The 15,110-nt window shown below is 46.8% G+C and overlaps 1 protein-coding gene across 1 annotated transcript; it reads right to left on the reverse strand.

Annotated features, from left to right (window-relative positions):
- Positions 1–7,109: 7,109 nt before the first annotated feature.
- Positions 7,110–9,681, reverse strand: LOC117730813 (acidic mammalian chitinase-like). Its single transcript, XM_034532804.1, has 11 exons — positions 9,657–9,681; positions 9,484–9,513; positions 9,189–9,390; positions 9,019–9,075; positions 8,764–8,929; positions 8,361–8,485; positions 8,156–8,279; positions 7,890–8,072; positions 7,662–7,781; positions 7,441–7,579; positions 7,110–7,360 (listed from the first exon to the last, which is right to left on the reverse strand). The coding sequence occupies exons 1-11, from the start codon at positions 9,679–9,681 to the stop codon at positions 7,110–7,112; spliced, it is 1,422 nt and encodes a 473-aa protein (XP_034388695.1).
- Positions 9,682–15,110: the final 5,429 nt, after the last annotated feature.

A 15,110-nucleotide genomic window follows, 5' to 3' on the forward strand; every position in this document is an offset into this window, starting at 1 on the left:
CTTGACCAGCAGCCTGTGCTCTCTGGCATCCGGGCCAAAGCACGAAAGCTGGTTGGCTTCTTTAGAAGCAGCACCACTGCTAAGGTATGCTCTTTCCTTTTATTCCAATTTCTAATAACACTAATAGTTTGTCTGTGTTCCTACTGCAGTCATTTAATGGCCTACTCATTTGTATCTTTAAAGGAGAAGCTTACACAAGTGCAACTTCATCTGGGGATGGCTAACATGAAGAAGTGGAGACCAGATGGAACAGCACGTATTTGATGCTCCAACGTTTGATGGAGCAAAGGGAGCCAGTAGGAGCAGCGTTAGCTGGTTTACAACATGACGTCCCCTTCCTAACAGCAGAAGAATTCAACATTGTTGGGGCGTGCCTGTCTTTGCTGTCTCCCTTCTTTGATGCCACTGTCGGCAGAGGAAAATGTGTCTGCCTCCAAAGTTGTTCCCCTCGTGAAGATGCTGGAGCACACCCTCCAGGAGGAAATGACAAAGCCAGCACCTGCAGCCGCAATGGAAATGGGAAACCAGCTCATCAGGCAACTCCGGGAGAAGCTGTACACTTTGCAGTCAATGAGCATAATGTCTCTTGCTACCCTCCTGGACCCCCGATTTAAGGTAATAGGATTTTTTAGCCAAACAAAAGCAAACGAAGCAATCAAACGACTGACCTCCGAGTGTGCCGCCATAATACGGTCAACACAAAGCAGAGAGGAAATCCCCCAGGCTTCCACCTCTCATGATGTCACAGGAGGTAATCTATTATTTTACATTTTGAGATTCATTATTCCGATGAAAACACTTCGTAACATGATCTGTGGTTTCTTCTTAGGTAGCAAACTGTGGCATCGTTTGGACACCAGCGTCATGGAGGCACAAAAAAACTCAAAATGTAACAGCAGATGCCACTGTGGAGGTCCAGCGCTTACCTATCTGAGCCCAATATAAGCAGGCTGGAAAACCCTCTGGTGTACTGGGAGAGGCAAACATTTCTTTATCGACATTTATATAGACTAGCTCTTGCGTTTTTGTGCACGCCAGCGTCTTCTGTACCCTGTGAAAGGGTGTTTTCAAAGGCCGGAGAGGTTGTGTCCAAAAAAAGGAATCGTTTAAAACCAAAAACTGTTGAGAAACTGTTATTTCTGAATAAAAATGAATAAAATGTCCCCTGTCCTGTACATCACTGTCCAAGTTCCACAAGCATATTCAGTCCTCTTTTCCTAGTTCCACAAGCACTTTCACAGTCCTGCCTGCTTAAGCCCATGCCATTTCCCTAAAGTGACATAATAACATTATTACACCACCTGCCTTACCATACGACACTACCATTTTGGGAAAATGTTCACACACATGATACATTCAAAACATATTTTATTATGCACATATGTGATCATTTATTTACAAAAATTATTTGGGCATACATTTTTGTAATTCAGTCATTCCCAACAGCCATAACAGACACAACAATTCAATGCATCACATTGTGGTTCAGATACAGCTGCCTGTGATTATACATTTGGCCACTAGATGGTGTCGTGTGCACATGAAGCTTCGAGTAATGAACCCTTTCTCGAACCAATTGGCTGAAGTGGTTCGATGCCTCATGAGGCTTCATCTCGCCATCACTAGAAAAAAGGTAATCCACTTGATGGTCGAACAGAAAATAATCTATACAACAAATCCAAGAAAACACTCCATACAAAAATCAGCAAAGACCCAAGGAGGGAAAGTCCACAGATATCATGGCACGAACTCGCAACGTCAGCACAGACGGTCCTGATCCTTATTCCCCGTAGACAACGAGCTGACGAGCTGCAGCTGTGGGACGAGCTGAGTGGCTTCAGGTGTGAGTTGGAGCGCACCTGGCTTGTCCCCGCCTCCAAGCCCGTAGCTCCCTGGCAGCGCGCTCTGAGGTACCGGGTGTCACTGTGTGAATGGGCTGAGGAGGGAGTCCGGCTGGCTGAGTCCTGACAGTGACAGCTCATTCAAATAACTTCTGACTATATGTGAACAGTTAAATAGTATTTTTTTTAAGCCTCAGGGCTCATACTTACAGTAGCTCTCAGATTACACCACTTGGTGTAGAGGTGCTCCACGGATAACATCTCCGTCTTGGTGACCAATTCATGGTCTGTGTGTGCGTGTGTTGCATGTGTGTGACTGTCCATGTTTGACTCTGAGCATAATAAGAGCTGATGAATTCTCATAGGCTGCTGATGAATGGCCGATGCAGGAGATATTGACAACCACGTTTTTACAGCACAGACACGTTAAACTCCAGGTGTCCTTCTGACAGCGATCATTGGCAGCTCTTCTGTTTTTTCCCTGTGACTTGAGATACTTTTTTATATTTTAATCTTTATGTCCTAACCATCAGACGGATTTGGAAATATGGCTCGGACATTTCCAAAGATCCTGCTCTTCTTACTTATCAGGTAGGACGACAGACAATTTGATAATCAAATACTATAGTCAGGGCCATAGTATTTGGACTGCGACAATTCAATTTTTTCCTATTTACACGACTGCAATGGATTATAGATAAAGCAACCAATATGTGGTTGAAGTGGAGACTTTCAGCTTTATTTCAATGGATATAACTAAAACACCAAATTAACTGACAGTCCCCCACATTTTTAGAGGTTCAATAGTTGGAATGCTTCAGCATTCCAACTATTGTTCTTGTAATCTTTCTTCAACTTATTAGTTGGAATGCTTCAGCAGTCCAACTATTGTTCTTGTAATCTTTCTTCAACTTATTATTAGTTGGAATGCTTCAGCATTCCAACTATTGTTCTTGTGATTCGTCTTCTTTTTCTTCTATTTCCTCCGTATGTATTTTGAACTGTATCTTCTTCTGTTGATAAAATCGTTAGCTATAACTTTATAATTTAGCTTTTTTTGATAGCTTTTATACTTATTTAACTGTTCCCGGTTTAGTTTGATGTGTTTTTCATCCCGTTTGAGAGTTCTCAATGAGTGTGTATGTGGCAGCTTAGAGCTGTGACGTCATCGCTAGACGGCTGAGAGGATTGAGAATCTTAACCAAAAAACATTTGTAAATTGTCACTACGGCCACACCGTTTACTCTTTGTACACCATTTATGGATCAAAACTTAGGGATTCTTGTGCCGGTCCTTACATGTGTCGATAGAATCCACGTTGTTTACCACATTTGTCAGGAGAACGCTTAACGAGGGAGCAAGTCCAGTCTCTGCCCCATAGAGCCCCATTATATCTTTCCCTCCAAAACGTCTTCTCACAGACGATGGCACCTGATTTGTAAATCGCGACTAGAGACACATCGTGTAACATACAGACCCACAAGCGACATTTATGGGTTCGCAAGAGTCTTGTGTCTCAGGAAATATAATTATGTTGGGGTGTTACTTTTGAAGTTCTATATGATATTAAGCTTTTTCCGAAAAAAATAAATGAATTGGCGGCTATGAAGATATTCTTCAAAGCAAAAACTCTGTCACTCATAACACAGGTGCAGCTAATCAGAGCAGTCTCACACTTATTCTGGTTTTAGCTACATTAAGAGGACACAGACAAACACACACACAGAGCAGCTACAGGCTGTCTGTCTTTCTGTCTTCCCTTTCAAAATAAAAGCCCCAAGAGTCACACACACAGGTATTCTCATTCCTCTGTCTGTCTGTCTGTCTGTCTGTCTGTCTCTCTGTCTGTCTCTCTCTCTGTCTGTCTGTCTGTCTGTCTCTCTCTCTCTCTCTCTGTCTCTCTCTCTGTCTGTCTCTCTCTCTCTTTTCCCTCTCCCCTCTTTCTTTCTTTCTTTCTTAATTTCTCGCCCTCTCTGTCCTCCCTCTCTCCCTGTCTGTCTCTCTTTCCCTCCCTCTTTCTTTCTCTCTCTCCCACTCCCTCTCCCTATCTCTCTGCCCCTCTCTCTTTTCCCTCCCTCTATTTCCCTCCCTCTCTTTAACATTTCAGCTTCAAGCTTCAAATTTTACTCCCAAATGATTTGAAAAAAACTTGAGAAGCTATTGGGTTGTTTTCACAGTATGTTTTGGGTCATTATCTGTCTGTACTGAGAAGCGCCAGCCAATCAGTTTCGAGGTATTTGGGTGAATCTGAGTAGAGAGTATAGCTCCAAACACCTCAAAACTCATCCTGCTACTTCTATCAGCTGTGATATCATCAATGAACACTAGTGACCGAGTTCAAATGGCAACCATACAAGACCATGCCATAGCACTGACCCCACCATGTTAACCAGAAGATGTTGTTTGCTTTTGATCAGGAGACATTCCTTTCCTTCTCTATACTTTTCTCTTCCCATCATTCTGGTACAAGTTAATCTTAGTTTCATCTTCCAAAGAACCTTCATCTAAAACTGATGAGGCTTATTCAGATGTTTTCTGGCAAAGTCTAATCTGGCTTCCTGTTCTTCAGTGTTACCAGTGGCTTGCAACTTGTTGTAAACCCTCTGTATTCAGATTCATGAAAGCATCTCTTAATTGTAGACTCTGACAATGACACACGTACTACCTCCAGAGTATTCTTGACCACGGTATTCATGTTAGGAAGAGGTTTTTCTTCACCATGGAGATTATTCTGCTACATATACTTTATATGTCTTTCTGGTCTTTTGGTGTTGGTGAGCTTGCCAGTACATTCCTTATTATTACGAATATACCAAACTATTGATTTGGTCAATCGTCATGTAAAGTGTAAGACAGATCAGATCAGAGGTGTGACACTAGAGGGAGCCACAGATGGGATTGAGTACTTCATTGGTTCCCAATCCAATTTGACTAAACTGACAGAAGCACAGGTGGGGACCCAACTAGCCATATTTAACTGCAACACAAGACTTAGGACCTACAGCCACATGAAGTACAGTGGTGATATTCATTGTCAGCATGCTAATCACTCTGATTATTTTACTCGGCCTTGAACACCTCAGAGATCAATTATCTGGTGATGTGGTTTCTGTAGATGGCATTGCCCTGGCATCCAACACCACTGTCAAGAATCTCGGCGTTATCTTTGACCGGGACTTGTCCTTTAACTCCCACTTGAAGCAAATCTCAAGGATTGCATTTTTTCATCTACGTAACATTAAAAAAAATCAGGCACATCTTGTCTCAAAAAGATGCTGAAAAGCTGGTTCACGCGTTTGTTACTTCCAGACTAGATTACTGCAACTCCTTATTATCAGCTGCTCTAATAAGTCTCTTAAGTCCCTCCAGTTGATCCAGAATGCTGCAGCTCGTGTACTCACAAAAACTAAGAAAAGAGATCACATGACTCCTGTATTAGCTGCTCTGCACTGGCTCCCTGTAAAATCAAGAATCACATTTAAAATTCTTCTCCTCACCTACAAAGCCTTGATTGGTGACGCACCATCATACCTTAAGGAGCTTGTAGTACCATATTGCCCCACTAGAGAGCTGCGCTCACTAAATGTGGGGCTACTTGTGGTTCCTAGAGTCCTAAAAAGTAGGATGGGAGCAAGAGCCTTCAGTTATCAAGCTCCTCTTTTATGGAACCAGCTTCCACTTTCAGTCCGGGAGGCAGACACAGTCACCTCATTCAAGAATAGACTTAAGACTTTCCTGTTTGATAGTGCTTATAGTTAGGGCTGAATCAGGTTTGCCCTGGTCGAGCCCCTTGATATGCTGCTATAGGCTTATAGGCTGCTGGGGGATGTTTTAGGATACACTGAGCACCTATCTCCTCTTCTCTCTCTCTTTATGGATGCATTTACATCTCTCCATTGCACCTTATTAACTCTGCTTCCTCCCCGGAGTCGTTGTGACTTCACATCTCATAGGGTCCATTGGACCTGGAGGTGTCTGATGCCTGGTGAGCCAGCCTCCCGCATTGACCCTGCTGATGCGCCTCCTCTGTACCTCCTTCTGTTTCATGGATTGGAGTTCCATTCATACATTGTCATATTCATGTAATGTGTTTATGTAACTTTGTAAATGCTATTCATTCTGTACACATGACATCTATTGCTTCTGTCCATCCGGGGAGAGGGATCCTCCTCTGTTGCTCTCCTGAAGGTTTCTTCCCTTTTTTCCTTGTCAAAAGTTATTTTTGGGGAGTTTTTCCTGATTCGATGTGAAGTCCTGGGACAGGGATGTCGTATGTGTACAGATTGTAAAGCCCTCTGAGGCAAATTTGTAATTTGTGATATTGGGCTATACAAAATAAACTGAATTGAATTGGAGTAGTGGGAAGCATGGAGAATGTTTTCTTATGCACTATCCCTGTTGCCTTGTTTTGCTAAAGGGGATTTGATTGCTACATGAGCATCAACAAGAGACAGACAAAATAAAAATGCCAGCTCAATGTGGATGGGTCAAACTTTAACGCCAAACTGATGTGTGCTTTCACCATCACAACAAACTACAATCATAGTCAAATGACCACTGCAAACAGTTTATGGTCCTTCAACTCCTATTTTATTGACCTATGTGTATATTACGTACAATATTTGCAAGTATGTTGAAGTAGAGGGAGAACTTCATACTGGGTTTTTGAGTAATAAAAGTTGGCGCTATTTCCTGATTTCTTTCTTCTATTTTAATTTATCTTATTTCTACTGAAGGGTAATATAGTAAGTACAACATATTGAAAAGGTATTTATATTTACAATATAGCAAAGTTAGTGGTGTCTGCATGTGTTTTAAAGGTCATCTGTACTTATTTTATCCTCTGTTGTTGGCTTTGTCTTTCTGCTACTATGTTTTGGTTACTGCTCAACTGTTTTATCTACAATTACTGTTTGCCTTTACTTCTATACACAGTCAATTGTTTAAGTACTGCTGTGTACAATAAAGGAGTGAATAGATGAAATAAAAAAAATAGTTTGATGATCCAAGTTATTCTGCATTGAATAACTTCATTCTCCTTCAAAGGTTTTGAGGTTTTAGGACTTTACTGTTGAGAAACATACACAAGACACAAAACCATCAGAGATCTGAAGTTGTTTCTAATGTGATATTTATTTAGGTAGGAACAGTGGCATGTGTTACAGAGTTGTTCTTGAATGGGCCTTAGTTGGATGGTCTTATGTTACATGATAGTTGACCCAGGTCCTAAATTAAGAACAAACAGTGTAAAGTTCAACCATGGATTGTTTATGCCCAGTTGCAGCACTTGCAGCTATCATCGAACACTAGGCCGGCAGCACAATGCTGGGTGTAGGTACGTCCCTGGCTGCAATCATAGAAGTGGTTCTTGTTGGTTGGATCAGGATACATTCCGTCAGCCTTGCCAGCGCAGAAGCCAGATCCTGTGCTGCTGCCGCCACCGCCACCACCGCCAGGGTGGGGAACAGCGTGCTTGGTGGGTATGACTGGAGGCAGGGGGGCAGGAACATAAGTGCAGGCTGGGGAGAGAGATTAAATAATGGAATAGATGGAAACAGCATTAATATTTATTACCAGAGAATATGTGTGTTATGCGTACAAGCTCCAGTTCCCAGTCCGGCCTTGATGGTGTTGATGAGGGGGTATTTTCCCTGGCCACAGAAAGTGCCACTGAAGTCATCCAGATCCAAACTCCACACCATGGCTCCACCGAATCCGCTCTGCTTCAACCACTGAATCTGTAGAGCGTGTACAGCATTATATAACATTACCACATAAATGTTTGTGACAGGAATTATAATAATGTATATAACTTCATACCTTAGCCTGGAAGCTCTTAATATTGTCATATCCGACCCAGGTTCCCTGATGGTAGGCATATGGCACCTGCTGTGGGGCGTCCCAAGCCTGAGTGGCTCCTTGCTTCAGGAAAGTGCAGATCTGATGGAGGGGGTGATTTAAAGTTAGAGATCTACGCAATACATGTGTATAAGTTGTACTGTTTTATAATGTATGCATGCACAGACAGATTCAGAAAAAAGGACAAACCTCATAGTAGGCCCAGAAGCCAGCCTGACGGGTGAAAGGTCCAGCAGCTCCGGGTCCACTAGCAGGAGCTCCCACAGCAGTGTCGGAGGAAGCCAGGCGGAAGGTGTGGCCGTAGGTGGGGAAGCCAACCAGCAGTTTCTCAGCTGGGGCGCCATTGCTCTTCCAGTAGTTCATAGCATAGTCCTACACATGACATGTACAGCCCAGCATGAGCATGAGTTACATTGTTTAATTGTTATTAATTTACAGCAGGAGGCCTCACTCACCATGTTAAAGTAGATCATGGCGCCATGGTCAGCGGGGCCCTTGTGCAGAGGGCTGTTCTCTCCGACATTGTGCTCCCAAGAACCATGGAAGTCGTAGGTCATGACGTGGAAGTAGTCAAGCACACTGGTGAACAAGACATGATGAGGATTGAATGTTTAGTCATGGCTGTTTTCTACACAACAATGTGTCTGCTCATGTACTTACGCTCCAATCTGGGCAATCTGGTATCCAGTCTCGATGGTTCCCTTTCCAGCAGAGACTGCAGCAGTCAGCATCAGACGGGGGCGGTTGGTCTTCTTGCCCTCCGCCTCAAAGGCAGTCATTAACTCCTACAGATGGGCAAGGAGAGAGAAACAGTTACAGTTGCTGTACGACTGCATCTTTTCTAAAACTGAGAAAGTTTTGTAGATTTCACTTATATTTTAGTTGCATTTGATGACGACATTTCTTAGATAAAACTTAGGATGGGATAAAGGGATTTAGTGGCCAAACCCCTAACAAGGTGAAACACATATACCGTGTTTAACCACAGTAATACTGGCTTAAATACTACCACCTCCAACCTGACTTTGTCTCTAGACAGAATTTGATTAGCAATATGACCGACCTGGACCAAGACGGTGTAGCGCTCCTTATCCTGAGGTGGGGAGCCACGAGAGCCAGGGTACTCCCAGTCGATATCCAGACCATCAAACTTGTACTGTCGCAGGAACTTGATCACGCTGTTGATGAAGGTCTGACGGTTGGCAGCAGAGGAAACCATAGCTGTGAACCTGGAGACGGGAAGACAGTCAGAGAGCTTCTATTTGTGTAACGAGTTCCTCTTGGTGGGAGTATTGATCCATGTGTCATTACAACTTACTTCTGAGTACCAAAGTTCCATCCTCCGATGGCCAATAGAGTCTTCAGGTTGCTGTTCCTGCAAGCAGCAACAACATCCACCTTAACATGTCACGCTTGCATGCATGAATTATGTATTAATGTGGGTTTTCATGTGTGCTGGAGTTACACTATGACTATGTGTGTACTGACTGGTTCTTCAGGGCCTGGAATTCTCCGTAGAGTTTCTCATCGTCCCACTCATAGGTCTTGATCATGTTGCTACCCATACCAGCAAAGGCATAGATGAGGTGGTCACAGAGACATGGGTCAACGTTGGTGGGGAAATACTTGCCTGCTCCGGGACGGTACTGTCCCCAGTTAGTGAAATAACAGGTGAGGATGTAGGATGATCCTGCAACATATGGAACAATTGTTCTTACATTATGTCACCAACTTAGGTCTACACATATCACACCAACACTGAATGCATGAAGGATAGAATTACCTAGCTGCACATGCAGCAGGAGAGCCAGTCCTGCAGAGAGAGGAGACAGGTTTAGAGAAGGTAAGGAGGCAGGTTCAGTATTAATAAGAAACAATCTGCATTATGCATGAGATGATATTACATTAAAATGTGCAGAGTTTAAAAGGTTTCCATGAGCAAGAAGCTCAGCTTACCAACGCAGATGAGTAGCTTGCCCATGTTGCTTCTGTACAACAAACTAAGGACCAGCGGACTCTTTTATACTCCTGGGTTTCTCTACTTATCTCCATTATCTGTAACATTTGTTTGATATCCTTTGCCTATTCACCAAAACTGAAAAGTCAAACTCATTTGTTTGTTTGGCCAAGACCAGTGGAAAGCACTGATAACCTTCAAGTTCCTTTTGATAATGATTTGATGCAATTAAATTAGACGTGTTCAAGGTTATTGTTGATAGCCAAAAAGTACAGGACACTCCAACAGCAGTTTGAATTAAGTTTTTGAAGTTTACACGGAAAGTGGAAAATAGTTGTCCTATTGAGTACATACAGTAATCATGATGCCCACCCTCCATCTTGCACTGGTTCACCTTTCTCTGGAAGCCAGTATCTTGCTCTAAATCCTTTGTTTTTGCAAACTGTCATTATTTTTTATATTTTCTAATAATGTGACTGTTACGGTTTGTCTCTGACCCCAAGCGCACGACAACAGGAAGGTTTGTCTTAGCCGAACACACGGCATAGTTTATTAGAGCACAAAAGAAACACAAAAAAACTCAAAGTGTCCCCTTAATCCACGAGTGATTGAACATCAACCCGAAAAACTCCTCTTCTCCAGGGGAAGGGAAAAAAGGTAATCCACTTGATGGTCGAACAGAAAATAATCTATACAAAAAATCCAAGAAAATACTCCATACAAAAATCAGCAAAGACACGAGGGAAACAGCAAAGACCCGAGGAGGGAAAGTCCAGACATCATGGCACGAACTCGCAACATCAGCACAGACAGTCCTGATCCTTATTCCCCGTAGACGACGAGCTGACGAGCTGCAGCTGTGGGACGAGCTGAGTGGCTTCAGGTGTGAGTTGGAGCGCACCTGGCTTGTCCCCACCTCCAAGCCCGTAGCTCCCTGGCAGCGCGCTCTGAGGTACCGGGTGTCACTGTGTGAACGGGATGAGGAAGGAGTCCGGCTGGCTGAGTCCTGACAATACCCCCCCCGTCTACGGGAGCCAACTGGCGACTTGCCAGGCTTCTCGGGATGGGCCTGATAAAAGTCAGTCAACAGTCCCGGGTCCATAATGAGCTGGCGGGACACCCAGCTTCGTTCCTCCGGACCATAGCCCACCCAGTCCACCAGAAACTGGTACCCACGTCCTCGTCGGCGAACATCCATCAGTCGGTGAACATTCCACTGAGGGTGCCCATCTTACGATCTTAGGGGGAGGTGGAACTGGGGCAGGAGGCATCAGGGGACTGTGGGAGACCGGTTTAATTCGCGACACATGGAACACTGGATGGATCCTCATGGAGGTTGGAAGTCTCAGCCTCACCGCTGCAGGACTGAGCTTCCAGCTTCTTGGCGGTCGACTGCAGGGGAAGATCCTTGGAGGACAGCCAAACCTTCTGATCCGCCACGGCTCGTTGGGAAAGAACCGCCCCCAAGCCGGTGTCTGAGGCATCCACCTCCACAATTAACTGCCTCTTAGGGTCGGGATGGAGTAGAACTGGGGCGCTGGTGAACCTCCTCTTGAGATCCAGAAACGCGGCATCGGTAGCTGGGGACCAGATTAACGGCTGGGAGGAAGAGGTCAGCCTGGTGCGAGGTTCCGCCACGACACTGTAGTTCCGGATGAACCTCCTGTAGAAGTTGGCAAACCCGAGGAAGCTCTGCAACTCCTTTCGCGACGTGGGGTTTGGCCAGTCCACCACAGCCTGGATCTTGCGGGGGTCGGCCCGAGTCTGACCCTTCTCCACAACGAAGCCCAAGTAGTCGACAGAGGTTGAGTGGAATCGGCACTTCTCAGCCTTGACGAAGAGACGCTTGAGCACCCGGCGGATGTGCTGGACATGATCCTCGAGGGTCCTGGAGAAGACCAGGATGTCGTCGAGGTAAACTACCACAAACTCGTCCAGCATGTCGTGGAGCACGTCGTTCATGAGCGCCTGGAATACCGCCGGGGCGTTGGTAAGGCCGAATGGCATTTCCCGGTACTTGTAGTGACCTCGGGGTGTCTTGAAGGCGGTCTTCCACTCGTCCCCCTTCCTGATTCGAACCAGGTGGTAGGCACTCCGGAGATCCAGCTTGGTGAAGATGGTAGCCTGGGTGAGGGGCTCAAGGGTGGAACTCGTGAGGGGGAGGGGATACTTGTTCTTGACCGTTATGTCGTTCAGTTGGCGATAGTCAATACAGGGTCGGAGGCCCCCCATCCTTCTTCACGAAGAAGAAGCCCACTGCCACCGGGGAGGACGACGGCCGAATGAGCCCTGCTGCCACTGACTCTGTTATGTACTCGTCCATCGAAGCCTTCTCCGGAATAGACAGGCTGTACAGCCGACTGCTGGGAAGGGAAGCCCCAGGGCGGAGGTCAATTGCACAGTCGTACGGCCTATGTGGAGGGAGCGACTGAGACCGGTCTTGCTGAAAACCTCTCCCAGATCGTGGTACTCCGGAGGAATAGAGGAAACGTCCGGGGGAGGGGCACTGGGGATTGGTCGGGGTGACGGGCTGGGGGCTGCCTGTAGAAACTGGGAGTGACAGGAGGAACTCCATTCCAGGATCATCCCAGAGGACCAGGCAATGTGTGGCTCATGCTGTACAAACCAGGGGTGCCCTAGGATCACAGGGGCCAGGATCAGGTAGAACTGGCGGTTCTCCACATGGTTTCCCGCCACGGTGAGGGAGATGGGACGGGTGCACTGGGTGATGCGGGCCAGATGGCGGTTGTCCAGTGCAAAGGCCTCTACGGGCTCCTCCAGTGCTTCTAGCGGGATGTTAGCCTGGGCAGCGAACTCCGAGTCCAGGAAACACTCAGCCGCCCCAGAATCGAGGAGGGCCCCCACTGTAATCCGCTGATCCGCCCAGGCCAAGGTGACGCTAATCCGCCGGCTCGGTGGTGCAGGACTACGGGAACAGGAAAGGTGACTCACTAGGATCTCCCGAGGTCCTGGTGAGCCTAATCTTTTGGCCGGGTGGGGCAGCCGCTGATGCGATGTCCCTTCTGGCCACAGTAGAGACACAGGCCTGCCCTGAATCGGGCCTCCCGTTCGGCTGGGCTAAGGCGCGTGCATCCCAGCTGCATGGGTTCCTCGCCAGTCGGTGTCTGTGATGAGGGCAGGACGGGAATAGGGGGAGTAGGTTGAGCTAAGGCGAGGGTCCTCTCCTGTATGCTGGGTCTGTGGGGGGTGGGAAGGGATCCCCGGAGGACTCGCTCCCGCCTCCTCTCACAGAGGCGTCCATCGATGCAGATGGTGAGGTTGATGAGGTCATCGAGGGAAGAGGACTCCTCCCATGTGGCTAGCTGGTCTCTCACCGCCTCGCTGAGCCCCCTCCGGAAGGTGACCCGAAGCGCAGGATCATTCCACCCGCTCTCCACCGAGTAGTCCACCACTCTGCCACCACCCTGTTGGATACTGCTCAACCAGGCACCGGGGTCCTGACCACTGGTTGGATGACGGAACACCTTACGTAGCTCTGCCACAAACTCCCTATAGGAGAGACGGAAGCTGGCACCCATGGCCCAGGAAGCGGTAGCCCACTGGGCTGCCCGGCCGGCGAGCAGGTTAATCACATACGCGACTCGAGCGGTGTCAGAGGTGAACCTGCTAGGCTGGTGAGCGAAAACCAACTCACATTGCATGATGAAGGTGGCACAAGTCTCAAAATCGCCCTCGAACGGTCATGGGCTGGAGAGGCTAGGCTCCTGTGGTACTGGGTTGGTAACCGCAGGGTTAACCGGAGAGGGATCCACAGGGGGCAGGTTCACAGGCTGGTTCAGCGGCTGGGTGGTGAGGGCCATCGTCAACGCCCGCAGCTGTAGCAGGATCTCGGCTTGTTGGTCTGCTGATGCCGCCTGCTGACGAGTCAGGATCTCCACAGAAGCGTGGAATGGCTGGACCTGGAGGTTCTAAACGGCAACGGAGGCCGCCTCCAGCTGGTGAGAGTGGGTGTTGGTCAGATGCAGCTGCCTACTAAGGGCAACCTGAACAGAGCTGGACTATCCACTCTCTGTGTCGGCTGGGGTCGTCATGGCGAGTTCGTACTGTTACGGTTTGTCTCTGACCCCAAGCGCACGACAACAGGAAGGTTTGTCTTAGCCGAACACACGCCGTAGTTTATTAGAGCACAAAAGAAACACAAAAAAACTCAAAGTGTCCCCTTAATCCACGAGTGATTGAACATCAACTCGACAAACAAAAAAACTCCTCTTCTCCAGGGGAAGGGAAAAAAGTAGTGTTGTTACAAGATGTGCCGACGCTTCGAAGCGTGTGTCGAGTAATGGAGGGGGCGTTTCCTCGAAGCGCGTATCGAGGCTTGCTTCATGTAGGGGAGGAGCCAAAAATGATGACGTCCGAAGCCTCGCTACCCGGCTGTACCACGTGACTGCTTCGGCAAGCTGTTCAGAGTTTGCCGGGAGGTTTGACAGCAATATAAACCCCTCAGGCTCCATTCAAAATGTGTGTTGTTGGTTGAGAGTTTGGAGAGAGAGATAGTTTGGAGAGTTTGGAGAGAGAGATAGTTTGGAGAGAGAGATAGTTTGGAGAGTTAGGAGAGTGAGGTGAGAATGATAGGTGATAAGATGGAGCCAGCTAGGAAGAGGAGGATGTCCCCTGTGTGGGAACACTTTGATTTGATAACTCCTAATAAGGTAAGCTAAATCTAACTCTATTTCAGACTCATTAGGTTTGCTTATCAAGAACGGTATTTTGCAGTTTCTTATTTTATTTAAAGGTGCGGTGTTTATTGTGCTCCAGGGAGTTGGGGTACAATAACAACACCTCATCCATGCTAAGGCATTACCGTGCCTTGCATGAGAATAAGGAGGAAACTGGAGCTTCACCCAGCCATGGTAAGTCATTACAATAATACAAATGCACCATCACAATGTGTCCCTGTTCACTTTTGGTTATTGTGCAAATAAAGACAGGTAACAGACACTGTATGTATTCTCTTTTAACCAGCCACCAGAAAACAAGAGCTGGATGAAGCCCTCGTCTCCATGATAGTGAAGGACACACAGCCTTTCACTGTTGTGGATGATGTTGGATTCAGGGCATTTGTGTCCAAACTGGATCCTAATTATGTTATCCCTACAAGACAGGTGTGTATGGGTGGGTGCATGCATGAAACAAGAGTACTTTATTGTGTCTCACAGTTCAGCACTATATTTTTTTTCTTTTAGGCTCTGAAGGCCATGGTGGAGGCCAAGTATGAGTTGGCTAAGGCTAAAATGGAAACGGTGGTTGCTGTTAGCCTTACGTCTGACATGTGGACATCCATCAATATGGATGCCTACCTGGCAGTAACATGCCATTTTGTGGGTGAGAATACCAAGCTCAGTTTAGTGCTGTTAGGAGTGCAGGCATTCCCCCAATCACACACTGCTGAAAATATAGCTTGTGTGAAAGCCTCCTTGATGGAGGAATGGGGA

Source organism: Cyclopterus lumpus, chromosome 5 (assembly GCF_009769545.1).
Source record: "Cyclopterus lumpus isolate fCycLum1 chromosome 5, fCycLum1.pri, whole genome shotgun sequence".
NCBI lineage: Eukaryota > Metazoa > Chordata > Actinopteri > Perciformes > Cyclopteridae > Cyclopterus > Cyclopterus lumpus.